Source organism: Monodon monoceros, unplaced genomic scaffold (genome assembly GCF_005190385.1).
Source record: "Monodon monoceros isolate NGI ecotype Baffin Bay Population unplaced genomic scaffold, NGI_Narwhal_1 Super_Scaffold_21, whole genome shotgun sequence".
Classification (NCBI taxonomy): domain Eukaryota; kingdom Metazoa; phylum Chordata; class Mammalia; order Artiodactyla; family Monodontidae; genus Monodon; species Monodon monoceros.
In genome coordinates, this window is record NW_021703778.1 from 160,609,499 (window position 1) to 160,635,083 (window position 25,585).

General features: G+C 42.8%; 1 protein-coding gene across 1 annotated transcript in view; it reads left to right on the top strand.

Annotated features, from left to right (window-relative positions):
* Positions 1–804: 804 nt before the first annotated feature.
* KCNK13 (potassium two pore domain channel subfamily K member 13) overlaps positions 805–25,585 on the top strand; it is a 112,980-nt gene continuing 88,199 nt past the window's right edge. The window contains exon 1 of the mRNA XM_029239252.1: positions 805–1,144. Within this exon, the coding sequence (XP_029095085.1) occupies positions 805–1,144 (340 nt within the window). The remainder of the gene's footprint in view (positions 1,145–25,585) is intronic.

Below are 25,585 nucleotides of genomic sequence, written 5' to 3' on the forward strand. Positions count from 1 at the left end.
TCCGTCACTCCAACCTCCCTTTCTGGTCTCCTCCTCCAGCAAGTCGGCCCGCCGGACGCCGCGCAGCGTCGGGGGCGGGCGGGAGGTCGGAACCCGTGAACCGCGGTCTGCGCAATCCCTCTGTCCGTGCGCCCGCCCGGGACCTGCTCCAGCCTCTAAGCGCCGGCAGCCGGGCCGGTGACCCGAGAGGCCCGAGGCTCCGTGCGACGCCGAGCCTGGGACACAGCACTGCGGCTCTATCTGGGGAGGCACTTCCAGCACTAGCGGACTGAGAGCCCGCGTCCTAGACGTCAGCGGCTTGAGAAGCGACGGTCAAGGAGACAGAGACCGCGGGGCTCCGCTCACCCGTCAGCCCCCGAGGCCCCTTGCTTTGGGGGAAGGTCAAGCCCACCCGAGTTTGCCCTTAAGATGCGCCACGCCCCCTCCCCAATCTGAGCCGGGCAGGACACCAGGGGGAAGCAGCGGCTGCATCCTCGTGCCAAGCAGAAGCGGACTCTGTGCCGGGTCACTCAGCTCTTCAGCTTTTAGGAGAACTCCTAGGGGGGCGGGGACGGCGGCGAAAATGCGGATTTGAAACGGGAGTCGAGGCGGACGTGGGGGGCTGGCGCCGCAGGAGCGGTCGACGCGGCGGCCCAGGGAGCCGCGTGGCCTGGAGGAGCGTCCGGCGGTCATGGGCGAGCTGGCTGTCGCGCGGCCAGGGGCGGACTGAGCGCCGGGCCGAGACCCCACCTCCCGGGGCGCCCGGGCGACAGTCAGCCGGCGGACACGGCCGCCCGGCTTGGGGCTCCCCCCGGGGGTTTGGCCATGGCCGGCCGGGGTTGCGGCTGCAGCTGCGGCCCGGGCCACCTGAACGAGGACAACGCGCGCTTCCTGCTGCTCGCCGCGCTCATCGTGCTCTACCTGCTGGGCGGCGCCGCCGTCTTCTCGGCGCTGGAGCTGGCGCACGAACGCCAGGCCAAGCAGCGCTGGGAGGAGCGCCTGGCCAACTTCAGCCGCCGCCACAACCTGAGCCGCGACGAGCTGCGCGGCTTCCTTCGCCACTACGAGGAGGCCACCGAGGCCGGCATCCGCGTGGACAATGTTCGCCAGCGCTGGGACTTCACCGGCGCCTTCTACTTTGTGGGCACCGTCGTGTCCACCATAGGTAAGTGGGCCCTGCGGGAGGGCGGAGGGGCGGCTATCCTCGCAGGCGTTTTTCTGGCCCGGCGCTTCGAAGGGCGTGACCGCGCTTCCCAGCCCTGCATTCATCCACCTCCGCGCTCGGCCAGGTGGCACCAGTGTGAGCTGTTGCCTGATCCACAGGTGGTATTGCCTGCCTGCTTCTTTAAGTGAGGTCCACGGACCAGCTGCGTCAGCATCACTTGGGAGCTTGTTATAAATGCAGTCTCAGCCCCTCCCCAGACCACTTGAGTCAGAATCTGCGTGTTAAAATCTCTAGGGAATTTGAGTGATCCTTAAATTGGAGACGTTCTGCTCTGGGAGTGTTCCTAGTTAAGGAGACTGAGCTTGAATTCATGGAACATTAGGGAGAAAGCTTACAGATCGGGACAGGAGCCTATAAACATTAATTGAGTTAGTACCATGCGTGAGGCACTGGTCTGAGGGGGAGAAACAAATTTTAAAAAGACTGTCCATGACTTAAAACTTAATAGAAAAAATAGATCGAAAACGAGATTGGAAGTAAGGAGGCAAAAGTGCTAATGAGGATGGAAACTGTTTTCTGCCAGGAGAAAGCAGGTGGTGGTGGGGAGAAGGAACCTATGGGCTGAACCGCTAAGTGTTGGCCTGATTGGGCTCTGGAAACTAAAAGTGCTTTACACTCCGGAGGAGGAGAGAATTGCGTTCAGGGTCCAGTGAGCTCCCTGATCTGTAGGGAGTAGTGGAAGGAAAGCTAGGGGAGTCTCCTGGCTAATGGGATGGAGGGGGGAACTCTAGTGACAGACTCAGGAGCTAGAGCTTATCTAGAGGCAATTGGAAGCTATTGAGAGTTTTTGAGCAAGCGTGTCTCATGGCTGCCATCAGTTATGCCTTTATTACCAGCAGAAGGAAAAAGATTGGGAGTCTTTGCACCACACTCCTAAGGACTGTTCATGCGTAAAGCATACTTGAGTGATAAGGGGGTTGGGAAAGATGCTGTAGAAATTCTGAAGAAAGCAGAGAGCTGGAGCGGAGGAGGGGGCTTTGAAAGGCTGCGCAGAAAGGGAGCGGCTCCCGGCTGGCTGCCGGAGCACCGGAGCCGCAGCAGGGCCGGCAGGGGGCTGTGCAGGGGCTTGGCTGCCGTAGCCCCTGTGCTGACGGGAGAGCTGTCAGTGAGGCGGTGACAAGGTGGACCTCTTTGAAGCTCCCACGCAAGGTTGTCTTTGGTAGACGTTCTTCCAGGAGAAGGAACACAAGGTACAACAGGGATCAGCCTCAGGCCTGATTAGTCAAGAAAGACTTCCCAGGGTTAGTCTAGAAGCCCAGGGCTTCAGGTGGTGAGTAGGAGGCAAGGTGGAGAGGACTGGCCTGATTCCAGATACACGGGCTGCGTCTGAAGTGCTTTGTGCTGAACTGCCCAGCTCACCACCGCAACCCTCTCTTATTTCAGGCGGCCCTGCCCATCCGTGGGCCATTATGACACCACAGTAACTGGGTATCTGGTAAGAAAGACTTTCATAGCATTCTCCACGATGACCAGAACACGGGCCCTGACGGGGATGGAGACAGAGTAATACCCTCCACAGCTCTCTCCCCCAGCCCACATTCTCCACTGGACTCTCTTAGCAGAATTACCTAAGTCCTCCCAAACCTACCTAAACCTCTTTCTCAAAAGACAGTTCCAGAACTTCTATGTAGGGAGGACTTGGGGTGAGCAAACTGATTGGGAAGGGTTGCTGTGGAACTTTCTTTGAATCTGCTATGTCTGTGTAGCTGGTACAGGGTTTTGATTTAGATTATTCATTTGGGGGTGGTTTTGGTGGGAGATTGGGGAGCTAAGTCCTCCCCACGCCCTCCACAGGCCCCCCCGTTTGTACTTCCCATGGCCATGGACGTAGGAAGGAGCAGAGTGTGTGTAAAGACTGGTGAACATCAATGCCAGAGGAACCGCGGATGTCGTGGATGGGTGGGCATATAAGCACACAGTCATCCGGGGGCACAAATAGAATAATGAAGCCTGATGGAATAGAAGAAAACCTGGACCGAGAGTCTGGAGTTGGAGCTACTGACCCTGCCTGTACGTTGGGCCGGTTCCTTAACATTCTGAGCCCCATCCTTCTCTTCTGAGATACCTACAAGTGCCCACCTTGGTATCTGGCACATTGTAGCTGTTGAGTAAATATTAGTCCTGTCTCCTTTCCACACCCTGCCCCTAAGCCTGCCCCTCTCGCAGGGTTCTTGCCAGGGATGATGAGTTCATATAAGTGAATGTTCTTTAAAAAGGACAAAGCACTATGTAAGTATGGGCTTATTTTTACTTTCTCATTTCTCACATGTCCTTAAATTGTTTCATTAATCGCTGATGTAATAACAGCACTTGCAACCCTTTATTGTGGTACATAATTAGGCACATACTGTGATTATTATGTGAATATGTGATGCAGCTAATTTCATCGATTAACCACAATTTCAATCAACACAATTCAGATATGTGATATGTGATTCATATGTGTGAAGTGTGATTATCCCTGTTTTATAGATGAGGAAACTGAAGCTTCATGTTCTTTGTGAAATAAAGAAGAAAAAAAAAAACCATCTGTAATGACATCACCTAAAGTTGACCATGGTTGACATTTTGGTCATTTTTTTAAATTGAAGGTTAGTTGATTTACAATGTTGTGTTAGTTTCAGGTGTACAGCAGAGTGATTCAGTTATACATACATATAGATCAGTTTTTTTCAGATTCTTCTCCCTTATAGGTTATTACAAAATACTGAGTATAGTTCCCTGTACTATACAATAGGTCCTTGTTGGTTGGTGCATTTCTTTCTATTCTTTTTCCCTATGGACACACATATGTACATATGTATTTTTCTAAATTTGGATCATATTCTATAAACCCTTTACATCTTGTATTTTAATCGTAGTATTACGTGATGGTTTTTTCTTCTAAAAATTAGTTCCACTCTGTTTTATTCTGCAAAGGTGTTGAGGTAACAGATAACAAGAAAGCATGCAGTAGAATAATCATAAAATATAAATAAAACCTCAGAACTCGGAAAAAAAGAAGAACAGAAATATGGAAAGCAGTTGGATCTAGGAAATCGGTAGAGAGGAGCTTTGTCTTAGCTGAAGTTCCCTCAGAAGCAGCTTCTGAGCCAAGAATTTGAGTGCAAGCAGTTTATTGGCAGATTCAACGGAGACAGGGAGGTGAAGGAGGAAGTGATACAAGAGAGGGAAGTCAGTCAGTATAGGGTATGGTATTAGGCAGAAAGCATAGTGGGCAACTGATCCTTAATCTCAAGTGGAAGCTTGAGAACAGTGCAAAGCTCATTAACCAGACTTACCCCAGGCAAGGGAGCTGGGGTATTTATACATGCACACTAGTCAGAAAGTGGTTAAAAGCTGCTTGGAGGGTGGGGGAACCACAAAAATATAATTTCCAGGTACTTCTGTCCTGATTTTTCATGGACGGCCCAAGAGTAGCCTTCTGATAAGACATAGGCACTGGCCATTTGAAGTCAGGCCAGTGTGTCCACAAGTGGTAAAGGAGATGCCAGGGGGCGAGGACTGAGTACCACCAGTGACTATTCAAGCTTCAGATTTGGCTGCAGGCTCCATGGCGGAGTCATGACCCACACTGGAATTTTTTTTTTTGGCTGTGTTGGGTCTTCGTTGCTGCACGCGGGCCTTCTCTAGTTGCGACGAGCGGGGGCTACCCTTCGTTGTGGTGCGCAGGCTTCTCATTACTGTGGCTTCTCTTATGGCGGAGCACGGGCTCTAGGCATGCGGGCTTCAGTAGTTGCAGCACATGGGCCCAGTAGTTGCGGCACACGGGCCCTAGAGCACGGGCTTCAGTAGCTGTGACGTGCGGGCTCAGTAGTTGGCGGCACGTGGGCTCTAGGGCATGTGGGCTTCAGTAATTGTGGCACGCGGGCTCTAGGAAATGCGGGCTTGAGTTGTTGTGGTGTGCAGGCTCAGTAGTTGTGGCTCGTGGGCTCTAGAGCGCAGGCTCAGTAGTTGTGGCACATGGGCTTAGTTGCTCCGTGGCATGTGGGATCTTCCCGGACCAGGGATTGAACCCATGTCCCCTGCATTGGCAGGCTGATTCTTAACCACTGCACCACCAGGGATGTCCCCACACTGGAATTCTTAGTAGACAAAAGGAAGCATACACCTTTTCCCAATATGCAATTCTCAAAAATATTTTCCTCTTGGGATTTTATGTGGGAAACATTGCATAGGACAGTGGGTGATGCTCACAAACAACAGTTTCCTGGAAAATGCAACTGAGGATTTCATGCAACTGTTGTTTAATTTAAAAGTCAGAGCAGAGTAAAAAACACTGTGGCCAGTTTCTCAGAAGTTTAAACATAGAACTACATGTGACCCAGAAATTCCACTCCTAGGGAATATATATCCCAAAGAATTGAAAGCAGAGACTCAAACAGATACAGGAACACCTCAGAGATGCTGCGAATCCGGTTCCAGACCACTGCAATAAAGCGAATATCACAGTAAAGCGAGTCACATGAATTTTTTTTGGTTTCCCAGTGCATGTGAAAATTATGTTTTCACTGTGCTGTAGTCTGTTAAGTGTGCAATAGCATTATGTCTAAAAAATGTATATACCTTAATTTAAAAATACTTCATTGCTAAAAAATGCTAACCACCATCTGAGCCTTCAGTGAGTCATAATCTTTTTGCAACAGTAACATCAAAGATCACTGATCACAGCCCACCGTAACAAATATAACAATAATGAAAAAGTTTGAAATATTGCAAGACTTACCAAAATGTAACACAGAGACACGAAGTGAGCAAATGCTGTTGGAAAAATGGCATCAATAGACTTCCTCGTCACAGGGTTGCCACAAACCTTCAGTTTGTAAAAAACACAATAGCCGTGAAGCACAGTAAAGCAAAGCACAATAGAAAGAGGTATGCCTGTGTTTGTACACCAGTGTTCATTGCAGCGTTATTCACAGGAGCCAAAAGGTGGAAGCAACCCAGGTGTCTATCAGCAGATGAATGGATAAACAAAATGTGCATACATACAGTGGAATGTATGTACAACACAGATGGACCTTGAAAATATGATACTTAGTGAAATAAGCCAGACACAGAAGGACAGATACAATTCGACTTAGATGAAGTGTTTAGGATAGGCAGATTTCATAGGGATGGAGAGTAGAATAGAGGGTACCAGGGACTGAGGGAAGAAGGGAAGGCTTCTTTAATGGCATTTTTGTTGGGGATGATAAAAAAGTTTTGGATATAGATAGTGGCGATGGTTATACAACAATGTGAATGTATTTAATGCCATCGAATAGTACACTTATGAATGGTTAAAATGACAAATATTATGTATATTTTACCACAGCATAGAAAGAGCAGAATATTAAAACACAACTCAGGGAGTTGATTCTGAAAGAGGCTGGTGATCAGACTTGAAACAAGAATGAATTTGAAGTACTCAGAGAAGTAGATTGACATTATACTCTGTAAGTGATCTTCTGTAAATATCTTTTTCTCTCAAACAGGCATTTGTTAGGCATTTGTTTTTGTGTTTGCCTGTGTATTTATAACTCAGCTTCTGTCCACAAAGGATATGAGATCATTTGCATATTGATATGGTCAGGGTAGCCCTAAGCCTTGGGCTACCCCGTCATCTCAGTAGCTTAACACAACAAGAGTTTACTTCTTACTCACCCAAAGCCCATTGCGGGCGAGGTGCTTTACCAGGACAGTTGTCTCCTGGGTTGGCCCAGTGTTCCAGGATTCTTTTATCTTGTGGCTGCTCTTTATCAGCTCATGCCTCCAGTACTGCCCAGGAAGGGACAGAAAGGGTTGAAGAGTGCGGCCACCTGCAATTAAACAGGCACCACCTGGAGGTGACAAGAAGTCACCTCCACACACGTTTCATTGGCCAAATCAAGTCCCATGGTTACACCCAACTTCAAGGATGTAAAGAAGCACACTCCTCCCATAAGTCCAGAAGTGGATAAGACTTGACCTCGGTGAACAGCACGGATGCCTACCGCACATATATGCACAGTGCACTAGAAATGGATACGAATGGATTTAAGACATTGGGGAGATGAGAAAACATGAGTAGGATAGGACAGTTAAGCCACAAATTGTTAATACACAGAGATATATGTCAAAAGGACCCACGTAATTGCCAGATTTGGCTGTGAGTTTTCCAGTTGTTGAAAGAAAGAGGCAAGGGCAACCATTAAATGGTTCCTTTTATCCAGGCTGGCTGCTTGGAAGACACCCAGCTTTTGTAGATGTGAATAAAAATTTCTCCTATAGATTGTCATGAAAGGGACAAGACGATGTGATGTGTAGTCTTCTCCACTGCATCTCAGCTGTGAAAGACAACCCTGTGCTCCTGCATGGCATAGCATCCCTCAGTACAAGGTGCAGTTCTATAAAAGCCCCTCTACCTAAGTCCAAGGTCATGCAGGGCAGTGTCCAGCTTCCAATTGTGTGGTCCAGTAAGAACGTCTAGAATTCTCTACTGGTGGTTCCCAAGGTTCACTGTCCATAAGAACTTACCTGAGGGGAGTGTGGTGCTTGTTAAAATGCAGCTGTTTGGATCCCCCTTTCAGATGCATTTTAAGAAACTTCCCCAGATGGCTCTGATAGAGGCAGAACAGGAAGCACACTTGAGGCATGTGTGATAGGAGTTGGCCTAGGGTTGAAAATTGAGACCACCCCCAAGGATTCTCGCTACTCAAACAGTGGTCCGTGAATCAGCAGGACCAGCATCACCTTGGACCTTGTTAGAAATGCAGAGTCACAGGCCAGCCCCAGACTACCTGAATTAGAAGCTGCTCTTCAACAAACCACCTGGTGAATTGTAGCCACGTTAAAGTTTGAGAACTCGAGTCTAGAAGGCTGTTATGTGATGTTGTGATGTTGCTGACCAGGGAAGGCCCCTCCCTAAGCTTTGAAACTTAGGCAAGCCGGTGGCAGGGCTAGAATGGAGAGGGGTGAGATGTGCTTGTCTTTTGCCTTGGTGGACCTCCTCACCTGCTGATGGTTAAGGAGGCAAGGGGAACATTAATTTAGAACAACACTGGGACTTCCCTGGCGGTCCAGTGGTTAGGATTCCATGCTGCCACTGCAGGGGGCCACAGGTTTGATCCCTGGTCGGGGAACTAAGATCCCACATGCTGCGTGTCGAGGCCAAATAAAAACAAAAAGGGAAAAAAAGGCGCAAATGAGATAAGGAAAAACTCTTGAAAAAAAAATCTAGAACAACACTATCAGATGCAGGGATGTGCTGCGTCTGAGCTGAGAAAGTGGCTCTGGCTTGTACGGATCTGGGAAGCTCAGACTCAGAGATGACCAGCCCCGCCTCAGTGGTGGACCACTCAAAGTAGACGACCAGATCTTCAACACAGTTTTATTTATTTCAACTAAACAGAGATGATCATAGTGGCGCCCCTTTTTGGACCTGGGTGTGGTTCATGATTAGCCCCTGTGCAGTGGTATTCTACAAGGCTCTCGTGGGGTTCAGGAGCTGGGCAGACAGGTATGTGATTTGGCCTGGCCAGTGTGCACACCTATGGGGTGCTGAACTGGATGTTGTTTTCAGAATCGTGTTTTTTTTTCCTACATGGAAAGAGCTTTTGAATCAAATTATATTAGATCCAAAAAATAAAATACTGGGAATCACCATCTTATAGTCTAAAGCTATAACCGAACGTCAAAGATGATGAACAGGCATTGCGAAAGAGTAAAAACATCCCATGAATACATTAATAAATGTCACGTTAGCAGATGTCATACGTGTATCAAGATTTAACTGACACATTGAATTGGCACTTTACATTTTACAAAGCATTTGCACACAAATCTTTTTTTTTTTTTTTTTTTCGGTACGCGGGCCTCTCACTGTTGTGGTCTCTCCCGTTGCGGAGCACAGGCTCCGGACACGCAGGCTCAGTGGCCATGGCTCACGGGCCCAGCCGCTCCGCGGCATGTGGGATCTTCCCGGACCGGGCCACGAACCTGTGTCCCCTGGATCGGCAGGTGGACTCTCAACCACTGCGCCACCAGGGAAGCCCTGTTCATTTATTTTTTGTTTTTTATATTCCACATATGAATGAAATCATACGGTAGTTGTCTTTCTCAGTCTGATTTATCTCACTTAGCATGATACCCTCCAGGCCCATCCATGTTGTCACAAATGGTAAGACGTCATCTTTTTATGGCTGAGTAGTGTTCCATTGCATGTATATATGTGTGTGTGTATCACACTTTCTTCATTCATCTGTTGACGTGCGCTTAGGTTGTTTCCATATCTTGGCTATTGTAAATAATACTGCAGTGAACATTGGGGTACATATATCTTTTTAAATTAATGTTCTCATATGCTTTGGGTAAATACCCAGAAGTGGGATAGCTGGGTCATATGGTAGTTCTATTCTTAACTTTTTGAGGAACCTCCGTACTGTTTTCCACAGTGGCTGCACCAATTTACATTCCCACCAACAGTGTAGGAGGGTTCTCTTTTCTCCACATCCTTGCCAACACTTGTTATTTCTTGCCTTTTTGATAATAGCCAGGATGCCAGTTTTTGTTCAGTATTTTTTCAACTGCTCTGCACTTTTAGTCATAGCAATAGTTGTTAAAACACTTTAACCTATTGTTTCATGTGAACAATGATGGGTACATTTTAAGACTGTAGCCAAGGAGCAGTGCTGGTCATGGGGAATGAGGGAGCAGAAAGAGTGGCTGGTAGGAATTTGCATGCATTCATTCCAGGTAGGGTCATCTCTCTTGGGATCTACTACCAAATTTTCATGGGGAAGCTCTCAGACTGTCCATTCTGAGAACCCTGGATTTGTTTAATTATTTGTTTCCTACTTAGGAAACTTCAGTACCTATCTTGAAATTAGAGACTTTGCAGGCCATAGCTCTTACTCCCCACTGCCCAGCATTCTCATACACACACATGTTAATTTCAGCTTGTTTCACTAGAAATTCTCGTTTATGTTATAAAACAGCGATTTCCTCTTCTTTTATCCTAAATTCCCTCCTGTTCTCTCTTCCCCTTCATACCTTTCTCTGTGAAGGAGAGATGGGTTTGGTATGAATGTAACCCAAATAATTCTTGGGCTCCTTAGGGTTCTTAGGGTATAGTGTTCCATACAAACAAGCATGTTCCATTAGCCCAAAGTAATGGAAAAATAAATTCAATTTTTGCTTGTGTATCTCTAAAGAATCTTAGTCTCCAACTTATAACACAAAGGAAAGCTTCCTCTCTCCCCATCTCCCAGTCTGTCATTCCTCAAAGGAATTCTGGAGACTTTTATCCTGAAACCCCTCCCCAAATCCTCCCCAACTGGCAGCCCTCTCAGTCTTTCTGTCCTTCCTTGTCTCTTCTCCCCCATCTCTCTCTGCTCTGTATTATCGTGATTGACTTAACCTCTCCAACTTCTTTTAGCTTCCCCTCATTCAGCCTAGTCTTCATAGTAAAGCAGAGCCCCAGGAGCTGACCCAGCAAGCAACAGTCCTTTCCCCTGAGGAGGAAAGAGAGAAGGACAGGGGATGATTACTACCACCAGCCCATCAGTGACTTTATACGTGGGGACACTCTCACCCTGCAGAGGAACACGTTACTGTGTTTGGATCCAGAAGCCCACGGTCCTGCTGAGGACAGTGGGGAAACACACCTCATCAGGAAACATCTCCATCATCATGCTGCTCTCCCTTCACCCTCCAACCTTCTGCCTCCTTCTCTTCAGTTTATCTGAATTCCTGGACATTATACCACTTTTCTGAAAGGCTGCACCTTTAGCACACCCACCGCATCTTCCTTTGGCGGGAGAGCCATCATTGAAGCGTCATGAAATGTTCAGGATTTATTGTTCCCATTCTCTGATCAACCCCCCAGCATCTCTGCTGTTGATCACCTCTTCTTGGAAGGGAAATCCTGTGGTCAGTGAGCCCAGGGGTCAGACCAGAAATGCAACTGAGTGGGACTTAGAGATGTGGGACATTAGGGAGCAGTGGGGCATGTGCCCTGGAAAGAGCAGCCCCACCACAGGCATTCAGATTCTAATTGCAAAACAACATCGTCCTGGCCAGACAGGTCTGAGAACAGCTCGACTCCAGAGTGTGAGTCCCTCAGTTAAAGCTTTGATCATCTGTGAGCTCCAGGCTGCTTTCCCTTTGGGAGGGAGAAGGATAAGAAGCTCTGAACTCTTCTTCATCAGTAGCAGCATCTTGATCTTTGCAGTTCACTTAAGTACCTGTTTGTGCAGGACACTTGATCATCACAGAGGGGAAATCTAACATATTCGCTGTCACGTTGTACACCCACTAATCTCTAAAAGGAGCTGGGGGTAGTTATCAATACATTCTCTTAACTCTTCTGATACTCATGACTAAACATATAGTATTGTAATCCATAAGTTCCTACTATTCTGGTTTTTTTCCTTTCCTTTTATGTTATTTCCTATACACTTTCTCAAGAATTCCACGTGTTCACTTAATGTAGAATAGTTTATTCAATTATCCTTAAATTATTGGATTTGTGGGTTATATGTGATTTTTTTTTACTCTTGTGTTTAATTAAAAATTATGAAATTTATTGAGTGCTTTACCATAGGTTAAACCCAGTACAATCTTTACATATGTTTAATTCTTATAACAACCCCATAAGGGTAGGTACTGTTAATATTCTCACATTACAGACCAGGATCCGAGGCCCAGAGAGCTTCCAGGCAGTGTCTGAAGTTACCCAGTGGAAGTAGTGTGGGGCATCCCTTTAGAGCTTATACTGTGAACCACCACTTCCTTGCCATTTCTTCCTTTGGAGTCCTTGTGGGGAGAATTGCCAGTTAAAGAGATCACAACCTCTTTTTTCAGTGGTGAGGGTCCTTAGGCAACCTGGGGTAATAGAAGAAGACAGAGATAGCCTGGTTATCAGAATGTCAGGATGGTAGAAGGTTTGGGTGGTGTTCTGCCTACCTCCCAGGAGTCCACATAATCAGAGCCTGTACCTCCCATTGGAATATTTGATGTCCTCTCAAAGTTGCAAGCGTCCTCCCATCACCATGACAACTAATGGGCCTGCCCCCAGGATTTTACTCTCCAGTTTGGACATATCTGATCCCAGAAGTCACTTCCTGACTCTGCCCATGAACTCTTGGAATACTGGCACCAAAGCTGTGTCTTGGGTCTTCCCTAGTATTAAGCATCTGATGAAGATCAGATTGACCTTAGAGACCAATCTTAGAGACCAACCAGGCAAGTGGTTTTCAAACTATGCTCCAAGGACCCCTGGGATTCTTTGTGGTATATAAGTGCTGTCTTGAGAGCCAAGGGGGACACATCAAGTTCTTATCTTTGTTGTATGTATTTATTTATTTGTATATGTCCCAAATATTTATCCTATTCTGCTACCTTTTTATTGACTATTGTTTGGAATGTAGAAAATATTTTTATATACCCAAATACACTCATTTTCACTGGCATTTTTTTCTATATTTTTTCATAAATTTAGGTCCTCTCTGTGGTTGAGATAAATATTCTTATCCATTCTCTGTTGAGTTCTAACTCATTTCAATGTTTTTCAAAAAGACTGTTTTATAAAAACCCCAAAGCTAGCAGAAGGAAAGAAATCATAAAAATCAGATCAGAAATAAATGAAAAAAAATGAAGGAAACGATAGCAAAGATCAATAAAACTAAAAGCTGGTTCTTTGAGAAGATAAACAAAATAGATAAACCACTAGCCAGACTCATCAAGAAAAAAAGGGAGAAGACTCAAATCAATAGAATTAGAAATGAAAAAGGAGAAGTAACAACTGACACTGCAGAAATTAAAAAAATCATGAGAGATTACTACAAGCAACTCTATGCCAATAAAATGGACAATCTGGAAGAAATGGACGAATTCTTAGAAATGCACAACCTGCCAAGACTGAATCAGGAAGAAATAGAAAATATGAACAGACCAATCACAAGCACTGAAATTGAAACTGTGATTAAAAATCTTCCAACAAACAAAAGCCCAGGACCAGATGGCTTCACAGGTGAATTCAATCAAACGTTTAGAGAAGAGCTAACACCTATCCTTCTCAAACTCTTCCAAAATATAGCAGAGGGAGGAACACTCCCAAATTCCTTCTACGAGGCCACCATCACCTTGATACCAAAACCAGACAAGGATGTCACAAAGAAAGAAAACTACAGGCCAATATCACTGATGAACATAGATGCAAAAATCCTCAACAAAATACTAGCAAACAGAATCCAACAGCACATTAAAAGGATCATGCACCATGATCAAGTGGGGTTTATTCCAGGAATGCAAGGATTCTTCAATATACGCAAATCTATCAATGTGATAAACCATATTAACAAATTGAAGGAGAAAAACCATATGATCATCTCAATAGATGCAGAGAAAGCTTTCGACAAAATTCAACACCCATTTATGATAAAAACCCTGCAGAAAGTAGGCATAGGGGGAACTTTCCTCAACATAATAAAGGCCATATATGACAAGCCCACAGCAAACATCACCCTCAATGGTGAAAAACTGAAAGCATTTCCACTAAGATCAGGAGCAAGACAAGGTTGCCCACTCTCACCACTCTTATTCAACGTAGTTTTGGAAGTTTTAGCCACAGCAATCAGAGAAGAAAAGGAAATAAAAGGAATCCAAATCGGAAAAGAAGAAGTAAAGCTGTCACTGTTTGCAGACGACATGATACTATACATAGAGGATCCTAAAGATGCTACCAGAAAACTATTAGAGCTAATCAATGAATTTGGTAAAGTAGCAGGATACAAAATTAATGCACAGAAATCTCTGGCATTCCTATATACTAATGATGAAAAATCTGAAAGTGAAATCAAGAAAACACTCCCATTTACCACTGCAACTAAAAGAATAAAATATCTAGGAATAAACCTACCTAAGGAGACAAAAGACCTGTATGCAGAAAATTATAAGACTCTGATGAAAGAAATTAAAGATGATACAAATAGATGGAGAGATATACCATGTTCTTGGATGGGAAGAATCAACATTGTGAAAATGACTCTACTACCCAAAGCAATCTACAGATTCAATGCAATCCCTATCAAACTACCACTGGCATTTTTCACAGAACTAGAACAAAAAATTTCAAAATTTGTATGGAAACACAAAAGACCCCGAATAGCCAAAGCAATCTTGAGAACGAAAAAAGGAGCTGGAGGAATCAGGCTCCCTGACTTCAGACTATACTACAAAGCTACAGTAATCAAGACAGTATGGTACTGGCACAAAAACAGAAAGATAGATCAATGGAACAGGATAGAAAGCCCAGAGATAAACCCACGCACATATGGTCACCTTATCTTTGATAAAGGCGGCAGGAATGTACAGTGGAGAAAGGACAGCCTCTTCAATAAATGGTGCTGGGAAAACTGGACACGTACATGTAAAAGTATGAGATTAGATCACTCCCTAACACCATACACAAAAATAAGCTCAAAATGGATTAAAGACCTAAATGTAAGGCCAGAAACTATCAAACTCTTAGAGGAAAACATAGGCAGAACACTCTATGACATAAATCACAGCAAGATCCTTTCTGACCCACCTCCTAGAGTAATGGAAATAAAAACAAAAATAAACAAATGGGACCTAATGAAACTTCAAAGCTTTTGCACAGCAAAGGAAACCGTAAACAAGACCAAAAGACAACCCTCAGAATGGGAGAAAATATTTGCAAATGAAGCAACTGACAAAGGATTAATCTCCAAAATTTACAAGCAGCTCATGCAGCTCAATAACAAAAAAACAAACAACCCAATCCAAAAATGGGCAGAAGACCTAAATAGACATTTCTCCAAAGAAGATATACAGAATGCCAACAAACACATGAAAGAATGCTCAACATCATTAATCATTAGAGAAATGCAAATCAAAACTACAATGAGATATCATCTCACACCAGTCAGAATGGCCATCATCAAAAAATCTAGAAACAATAAATGCTGGAGAGGGTGTGGAGAAAAGGGAACGCTCTTGCACTGCTTGTGGGAATGTGAATTGGTTCAGCCACTATGGAGAAGAGTATGGAGGTTCCTTAAAAAACTACAAATAGAATTACCATATGACCCAGCAATCCCACTACTGGGCATATACCCTGAGAAAACCAAAATTCAAAAAGAGTCATGTACCAAAATGTTCATTGCAGCTCTATTTACAATAGCCCGGAGATGGAAACAACCCAAGTGTCCATCATCGGATGAATGGATAAAGAAGATGTGGCACATATATACAATGGAATATTACTTAGCCTTAAAAAGAAACGAAATTGAGCTATTTGTAATGAGATGGATAGACCTAGAGTCTGTCATACAGAGTGAAGTAAGTCAGAAAGAAAAAGACAAATACCGTATGCTAACACATATATATGGAATTTAAGAAAAAAAAATGTCATGAAGAACCTAGGGGTAAGACAGGAATAAAGACGCAGACCTACTGGAGAACGGACTTGAGGATATGGGGAGGGGGAAGGGTGAGCTTTGACAGGGCGAGAGAGAGTCATGGACATATAAACACTAATAAATGTAGTAAGGTAGATAGCTAGTGGGAAGGAAGCAGCCGCATGGCACAGGGATATTAGCTCGGTGCTTTGTGACAGCCTGGAGGGGTGGGATAGGGAGAGTGGGAGGGAGGGAGACACAAGAGGGAAGACATATGGGAACATATGTATATGTATAACTGATTCACTTTGTTATAAAGCAGAAACTAACACACCATTGTAAAGCAATTATACCCCAATAAAGATGTTAAAAAAAAAAAAAGACTTTTATAAATGCTTTTTTATGGTTGGTTATATAATTATGCTTTGATTTATTTCTAAAATTATCACATAATGGTTTGAGAATGTGCATTTTCCAGAGTTCTCTTTTTTATTTGAGAGTTTCTGTGTATCCTGGTATCTGTATATATTTCAGTTGGATTTTTTCTTACCTTACAGAATTTTGGAGCAGGAGGGAACATAATCCCCAACCACACTCCAAGCCTAGTAAACACACCCAAAATAACATTTGTGTGTTTGGGGACATATAAATTCAGTGTTATTGATTTCATCACTTGTATAACTTTAAATTTTATTAATAATACTTTTGTTTACTTCTTTATGCTTTATATGCTATTTTTAAACTTACATTTGATTAAATTCCTGCATTATATTAGCAGAGACTTGCTAACTTTTGGATCATCTAGTTTTAATTTTTAAAGTAAACCACCTAATTTTTTTAATTTCCCGGTTTTAAAATTTTTATTTTTTTATTTTTGGCTGCATTGGGCCTTCGTTGTTGCGCACAGGCTTTCTCTAATTGCGGCAGTCGGGGGCTACTCTTTGTTGTGGTGCGCAGGCTTCTCGTTGCGGTGCACAGGCTTCTCGTTTCGGTGGCTTCTCTTGTCGCGGAGCACGGGCTCTAGGTGCGCGGGCTTCAGTAGTTGTGGCATATGGGCTCAGTAGTTGCGGCTCGCGGGCTCTAGAGCACAGGCTCAGTAGTTGTGGCGCACAGGCTCAGTTGCCCCGTGGCATGTGGGATCTTCCTGGACCAGGGCTCGAACCCGTGTGCCCTGCATTGGCAGGTGGATTCTTAACCACTGCGCCACCAGGGAAGGCCCTACCGTGACTTCTTTATCCATTCATCCATTAATGGACACTTAGGTTGTTTCCAAGTCTTGGCTACTGTAAATAATGCTACAATGAACATGGGATTGCAGATATCTTTTCACGTTAGTGTTTTCATTTCCTTTGGGTAAATACCCAGAAGTAGAATTGCTATCGTATGGTAGTTCTATTTTTAATTCTTTGAGGGAACTTCATACTGTTTTCCACAGCAGCTGCACCAATTTACATTCCCACCAACAGTGCCCAAGGGTTCTGTTTTCCACACACCCTCACCAACACTTGTTACCTCTTTGATAACAGCCATTCTAACAGGTGTGAGGTGATATCTCATTGTGGTCTTGATTTGCATTTCCTTGATGATTAGTGATGTTGAGCAACTGTATTTCTGCTTTGGAAAAATGTCTATTCAAATCCTCTGTCCAGGGGCTTCCCTGGTGGCGCAGTGGTTGAGAGTCTGCCTGCCGATGCAGGGGACACGGGTTCGTGCCCCGGTCTGGGAAGATCCCACATGCCTCGGAGCTGCTGGGCCCGTGAGCCATGGCCGCTGAGCCTGCGCGTCCGGAGCCTGTGCTCCGCAGCGGGAGAGGCCACAACAGTGAGAGGCCTGCGTACCGCAAAAAAAAAAAAAAAAAATCCTCTGTCCATTTTTTTTTTAACATCGTTATTGGAGTATAATTGCTCTGCCCATTTTTAAATTGGATTGTTTGGGGGTTTTTTGCTATTGAGTTGTCTGAGTTTTATATATATATATATAATATTTATTTATTTATTTGGCTGCACCGAGTCTTAGTTGCGACACTCGGGATCTTCGATCTTCGTTGTGGCATGCGTGATCTTTTAGCTGTGATATTCGAACTCTTAGTTGTGGCATGCGGGATCTAGTTCCCCGACCAGGCATCGAACCTGGGCCCCCTGCATTGGAAGCGTGGAGTCTTAGCCACTGGACCACCAGGGAAGTCCCTGTATATTTTGGATATTAACCCCTTATCAGATAAATATGATCTGCAAATATTTTCTCCCTTTCAGTAGGTTGCCTTTTCATTTTGTTGATGGTTTCCTTTGCTGTGCAGAAGCTTTTCGGTTTGGTGTAGTCCTTCTTGTTTATTTTTGCTTTTGTTGCCTTTGCTTTTGGTGGTTTATAGTTTCTATCTCTCTTTTCTCTCTTAAAGTAGATGTTCATTCAATCTTACTCATCTGTGGGCTTCCTTCTTTCTTAGTTTCCTGCTATTTCCTATAAGCCACTTCCATTCCCACCAGAATCTTGAGACCTTTCTTTGGGACTTAAAATTTGAAAACTGAATTTATGCTACAGTTAGCATTTTCCCCACTAAGGGCTTTTTAAATTAATTCTGACTGTTGATGTTTTCTGCTTCAGATGTTATATTTTTGGTATTTGGTGTGGAGGCCTGCTATATGTACTGTTTCTTGACCTACTGTATTTTTAGACTTAGCTTCTTTTATTTAACAGCCTGTGACTTAATACCAACATCTGTAAAAACAAATGTGTAGAAGGCATGCTTTGACCACACAGGGATTTACTGGTGTTCCATTTCATGGAATGATGGATGGAGACCATCCATCTGGGAGTTTATAACTTGAAACAGTAACTATCACTCTCTCTTCAGTTAATTAAGACAAATTTCCTGGAGGATATGAAGTCTAGGGCCTGTTTGGGAAGAGTTGATGACCTGCTTATTCTTTCAACAGTTCTTTGAGTTCTGGAAAGTAAGGCTCAGAGAGAGTCAGTAAATTTCCCAAGTACACACAGCTGTTAAGGGACTGTATCAGCATCAAGTTACCAGACCCAAAAAGTAGTGGTTGAAGCAGACAAAATTTTACTCTATTCCAGAAAAGAGGTCTACACTGCATATAGACAATTCAGGGCAAGTATGGTGACTGCATAATGTCAACAGGGAGTCAGGTGTCTTCAGCTCTGCTATCCCTAGGATGTTGCCCTCATCCTCAGGGCTCAATGTGGTTGCTGGAGCTCTGGCCATCGTATCTACACCATAAGTAGCAGTAGTAGGAAAGGGAGAGTCTTTCAAGGTCTGAGGTCATTTTCTCTAAGAAGCAGACTCTGGGCTAAATGTTTGGGTGGAAGTGATTTATCAAGGAAGTACTCTGGAAGAGATTAGTAGGAGAGTGAGGGGTGTGAGGATGGGAAAAGGGAAGAAGCCAAGTAAGAGGTTATCTTGTGGAGCTCTGCAGCATAAATTACACCTTGCGGTTTGTCCCACCTTGGGGCAGAGGAACTGGGCTTTTAGACGCCCACACCAGACACTCACTGGCTCTGGCTGGGGTGGGAAGAATGAGGCACTTTGCTGTTTCTGGGGGGAAAAAAATCACATTAAAAAGGGCGGGGTAATCCTTTGTTGTGGGGTTGTCCTGTGCATTATAGGACGTCTAGCAGTGTCTCTGGACTAAAGAGAAAATTTTGAAACACAGGGTTTGGAGTGTTTGCCTCTGTCCATGCCTCACCCACACCCCGACACCTCACCTTTAACTTGAATTGTTAACTGTAAAGTGGCTTTGTTCTTTTCTTTTAAAAAATATTTTTTCCATTAAAAAAATTCCTAAACTAATATATGCACATTTGAATAGATTTTCAAATAATTCAAAAGTGTTTAAAGTGAAAAATCAAAGTCTTCCTTTACTTTCTCATCCTACTCCCCAGAGGTAACCATTGTTTTTTTACACATACTGGGGTTCTCTTTTCTTTTTTTGGTAATAGCTTTATTGAGCTATAATTCATATACCATAAATTTCACATATTTGAAGTGTACAATTCAGTGGTTTTTAGTGTATTCACAGGGTTTTGCAACCATCAACACAATCAATTTGATGACATTTCATCATCTCCCAAAGAAACCCCATCCCCTTTAGCAATCACCTCCCATCCCCTCCAGCCCTAGGTAACCACTAATCTACTGTCTGTTTCTGTAGATTTGCTTATTCTGGACATTTCATATAAATGGAATCATATAGTACACGGCCTTTTGTGCCTGGCTTCTTTGACTTAGCATAATGTTTTCAAGTCATCCATCTTGTAATACATATCAATACTTCACTCCATTTTATTACTCAATAATATTCTATTATATGGATGTACCATATTTTATCTATCAGTTAATCAGTTGATGGACATTTGAGTTGTTTTCACTTTTTAGCTATTATGAATAATGATGTACAATGATGAATAAGTGTACAAGTTTTTGTGTAGACATATGTTTTTATTTATCTTGGGTAGATTTGGAATTTTCGGGTCATATGGAAACTCTATTCTCAACCTTTGGAAGAACTGTCAGACTCTTTCCAAGTAGGTGTATCATTTTATATTCCCAACAGTGTGTGAGGGTTCCTGTTTCTTCACATCCTTGCCAAGACTTTCAATAACCTGTCTCTTTGGTTACATCCATCCTGTGGATGTGAAGTGGTATCTTATTGTGGTTTTGATTTGCATTTCTCTAATGACAAATGATGTTGAGCGTATTCTCACGTGTTTTTTTTTTTTTAGTCATTTATATATCCTCTTGAAAGAAATGTCTATTCAAATCCTTTGCCCATTTTTAAATTGTTTTTTTAGTAATTGAGTTATAAATGTTCTTTATATATTTTAGATTCAAGTCCCTTATCAGATATATAATTTGCAAACATTTTCTCCCCTTCTGTGGGTTGTCATTTCACTTTCTTCATGGTATCCTTTGAAGCACAAACATTTTAAATTTTGGTGAAGTCTAATTTACCTATTTTGTCATTGTTGTTGCTTATGTTTTCAGTACTATATCTAAGAAACCATCGCCTAATCCAAAGTCACAAAGATTTGTACCTGTGTTTTCTTCTGAGAGTTTTATAGTTTTGCTCTTACATTTAGGCTGTTGATCCATTTTGAGGCAATTTTTGTATATGGTATGAGACGTGGGTGCAGCTCTATTTTTCCATGTGGTATCCAGTTCCAGCACCATTCGTTGGAAAGACTATTCTTTCCCCCATTGAATAGTTTTGACACCCTTGTCAAGAATCAATTGACCATAAATGTGAGGGTTGATTTCTGAACTCTCAGTTCTATTCCACTGATGTATATGTGTATCCTTATGCTAGTACCACACTGCCTTGATTACTGTAGCTTTGTAGTAAATTGTGAAATCAGGAAGTGTGAATCCTCCAACATTGTTCTTCTTTATCAAGATTGTTTTGGCTATTATGGGTCCCTTGAACTTCCATGTGAATTTTAAAATCAGCTTGTCAGTTTCTGCAAAGAAGACTTCTGTTGAATCTGTAGATCATCTTGGGGAATGTTGTGATCTTAAAAGTATTAAATGTTATAATCCATGAACATGGGATGTCTTTTCATTTATTTGGATCCTTTAATTTCTTTCCAGTGCTTTGTAGTTTTCAAGGTATTGAATATAAGTTTGACACTTCTTTTGTTAAATTTATTCCTAAATATATTATTCTTTTTAGTGCTATTGTAAATTAAATTGTCTTCTTAATTTTATTTTGAATTGTTTATTGCAAGTATAGGGAGTACAATTGATTTTTATATATAGATCTTGTATCCTGTGATCTTGCTGCACTCATATATTAGTTCTAATAGTTTTTTAGTGGATTCCTTAGGATTTTCTATATAAATATTATGTGATAATATCATCTATGAATAGAGATAGTTTTCATTCTTTCCTTCCAATCTGGATGCCTTTTGTTTCTTTTATTTCATGCCTCCAGTACAGTGTTGAATAGAAGTGGTGAGAGTGGACATTCTTGCTTTATTCCTGATCTTGGGGGGAAAGTTTCAGTCTTTCACCATGAAGTGTGATATTAGTTCTGGTTTGTTTTGGTAGATGGCCTTTATTGGGTTGAGAAAGTTCCCTTCTATTCCTACTTTGTTGGGTGTTTTTATCACAGAGAGGTGTTGGATTTTTGTCAGATTATTTTTCTGCATCTGAGATGATCATGTGGTTTCATCCTTTCTGCTACTGATGCTATGGTACTGCATTAATTAATTTGAGATATTAAACCAACCATGGATTCCTGGGATAAATTCCACTTGGTCATGGTTTATAATCCTTTTCATATATTGCTGCATTTGGTTTGCTAGTATTTTGTTGAGGATTTTTGCATCTATATTCAAAAGATATATTTGTCTATTTTTTTTCCTTTCTTGTGATATCTCTGTCTTGCTTTGGTGTCAGGATAATACTGGCCTATAGAATAAGTTGGGAAGTATTCACCTATGGTTCTTATATAACTTTCTGAGGTTGCCCAGCATATACAACTGTGGTATGAATGTTCAATAATTTGTTCCTTCTGTGGTGGGACATGTAGTTTGTGTCTAATTATTTGCTAGTACAACAGCTCTATAAAGCATATTTTAAATTTTAATATTTAAACTTTCAATTGTAAGTATTTGTAGGTACTGCTAAATTTTTGAGTATTTTAAAATTTAAAATTTTCTTAACCAATTTGTAAGAATTTTGTTATTCTCACAGCTAAAGCATATTGTATTCTTCCTCCTTGGTATTATGCTAAATGCTCTAGATACACAGTTTTTCATCCTGTGATGTAGGATTATTGTTTTCCTCATTCTATTGGTGAGAAAACTGAAGCACAGAGGGATAAATAGCTTTCCCAAAGTGATACAAGTAGTAAGTGTTGGAACTTTAGTTCAAACTTTGTTTAGCCATGATTTAAATTTTGGATAGGAAGTTAAGTCTCTGAGATAGTATTCTAGTGAAAACTGAAATAAAACCTATGACTCTAGTTCTATTTTTGCCATCAGTGGATTTGATGTTAGTGATGAATATTATTTGCAAGTTATCGTTTTGAAGAACCTGGGCTCCCAGGCTGTATAATAAGGAAGACATCTAGATGTCCCTCACTGGGTTTGAACAGTCTTTTCTCCCTTCTTATCGTCTTAGAACCACACTCAGCACCCATCTTATATCAAGCAGAAAATTTAGTTTGGTTCAGTCAGAATTTATTGAACCCCTACTATGCGTCCAGCCTGATAACCTGGGTCCATGCATAGCTTTCAGGAGGCCTGTAAATTTGGATGGGAAAAGAATTCCGTCTTTATGTCTACTAACCTTGAACTAAGCAGCCTCTAGCGTTTCCTTCAATAGAGAGTATAGGCAACAACTCAGAGGCAGAATGAGTGGCACCTGTAGCTTTGTCACCAGTAGAAATCACAAATGTGTTCCTTTCATTTAAGAATGTGGCAGATCCCACCATGGTCATCCCCCCTCAACATACTTCAAAATTATGGTAGTTGTTAGGCCTGTTCTTGTTATTTAATGATATAATAAAGTTGCTTATATACTATATCACACATTTGTTTCCTAGTTTAATAACTTTGTTTTAATATAGTTGCTTTTGTAATTCTATGCATTTTATTTCATTAATTTAAAAAAAGCATTCATAGATGGAACCCGCAGGCTTCCCCAGATTGCCAAAGGCTCTATGTCACAGAAAACAGGAATTGAGAACCAGACTGAGGTTAGGCTGATTCTGAATGAAGACAGAAGGGGAAATTGTAACTGCTGTTATTGCTGCTCCTTGCATGGCTGGCAAAGAGCTTTAATCCACTTGCAGTTGTTTGAAAACTGACTTGAAAGACTTATTGCTCAATCACTGTGCATAATCTCATCTTTTCCTGATGATTCAGAAGACATTTCAGGATGTTGCAATGTCTTTTTTTTTTTAATTTTATTTATTTATTTTTGGCTGTGTTGGGTCTTCGTTGCTGCACGCGGGCTTTCTCTAGTTGCGTCAAGTAGGGGCTGCTCTTTGTCCCGGTGTGTGGACTTCTCACTGTGGTGGCTTCTCTTGTTGTGGAGCACGGGCTCTAGGTGTGCAGGCTTCAGTAGTTGCAGCACGTGGGCTCAGTAGTTGTGGCTCGTGGGCTCTAGAGCACAGGCTCAGTAGTTGTGGTGCACGGGCTTAGTTGCTCTGCGGCATGTGGGATCTTCCTGGACCAGGGCTTGAACCCATGTCCCCTGCATTGGCAGGCGGATTCTTAACCACTGCGCCACCAGGGAAACCCCTGTTGCAGCGTCTTCAGGGTCATGGTTGGAGCATAAAATACCACACTCCCTCGGAGCAGTGGGGAAGCAGTAAGTGTTTAGAAATGTCGTATTTATAGGGTATACTTTTTCTAGGGTCACAGGCTCGGTTCAGAGCTGCCTCGCTGTGTCCTTACCTTTGTGTTCTCAGCTGATGATGGGGTCCCTCTGACTCTTAGCCCACCGCCTCTCCTGTGGTTACAGTGTCACATGGACTCTTTGTTGTAAATACAGGTTTGGGAATATATACTACTTCTTCGTGGTTATTTAACATTACTTCTAGTTTAGTATTTAAATTAGAAGATGCAACTTTGGCCAAAGGCGACATGCTTTATTTGACCCACAGATGCTGGTAAATGTTTGACAATCAGCTAAAAAGACAAACAACCCTATTTGTAGCATTTGCCTGTTTCTGTGATGTAAATATTCCCCAAATGGCTGATTTCAAGCTATGAACATGAAGTCACCGAAGGCAAGGGTAGAGAAAATATCCTCTTGTGAGCCTATAGCAGCCAACTCCAGGCCATGACTGTGGGCTGCAGGGTGTTGGAGAAAATTCAAATCAGCTGTCAACTTTTAAAAATGAGATTTCCAGTCAAAGTCTAGATTTCTGATTTCTCTTGGAAAATGGGAAACCTGGCTATGCTGGGCCCACATTCCTGCATGCCAACCACTGGATGAAGAAGAGCTATGGGTGCTCCCTTTGGGGAGCCCACTGGTTCCCTGGTCCCACCCCATCTAGGTTGAGTGTTACCTGCCATTCATCAGTGTGTTTGACTTCCTTCCTGTCCCCTGGCTTAAGCACTGAGGTTCTTCCTACCTCTTTGAGATATAAGAACTAAGTGATCTTGTCACCTGGCTCTTTATCAAAAAATCAAGAAGGAGTTGCAGAGTTGTGTCCCATATGAAAATACTTTTTAGAAATTGCTTCCAGTTTGATCATGGGACAATCAATTTTCTCCTGGTGGGATGCATGGAGATTTTATTCCACGCTTGTTGATTTCTCTCTGATCATCCCAGATCAGTAGGCAAAAGAGCTTTTCTTCTTAAGCTATGTAATAAATGAGGTTGAACTAGAAAAGCATGAACTTTATGACAGGCTAAAGGTTTCCCTATGGGAAATTAAGACCCACTAACTGGAAATGGCGAAAAGTAACAAGTTCAAAGGAAACTCAGTGGAGTAATTAAAAATGTATCAAGCCCTGTACAGTAGGCAATAGACACAGCACAGTGAAAGGAAAAGAGCATCTCTGAGGTCTCCTTGGATACCGGACATGTTGATTTTGGATAATGCCCAAGTATCTGGGGGAAAGATCATTCTTAAACCTGGGACGTCAACCCCGCCAGAGTGATTGTACTGTAAATACCTCATTATTTATGGGTATTAAGGGACCCAGAAAGGGTATTAGACACTTTAGTACCGTGTTCTTGGGTGAGGTGGAGTGCTTCTGCAGACGATTTAGGGATTCGAGGTTTAGAAGAGGGCTAAGGGAGCGTCTTGGAGTTTCCAATGCTGAGGGATGAGGGAAAGTCAGTCAGAAAAGCAGTGATGTTAGGAATTGCATTATATGTGTACTTACTTGACCATTGGCAAGAGTGTTATTTAAGAATAAAGTCAATTTCATTGTGGGAAAGGGAGCTCCATTTTTTTTTATTCAAACAGAAAGTCACAAAAATTATAATCATCCTCAACAGTTCACTCAGTCCCATGTA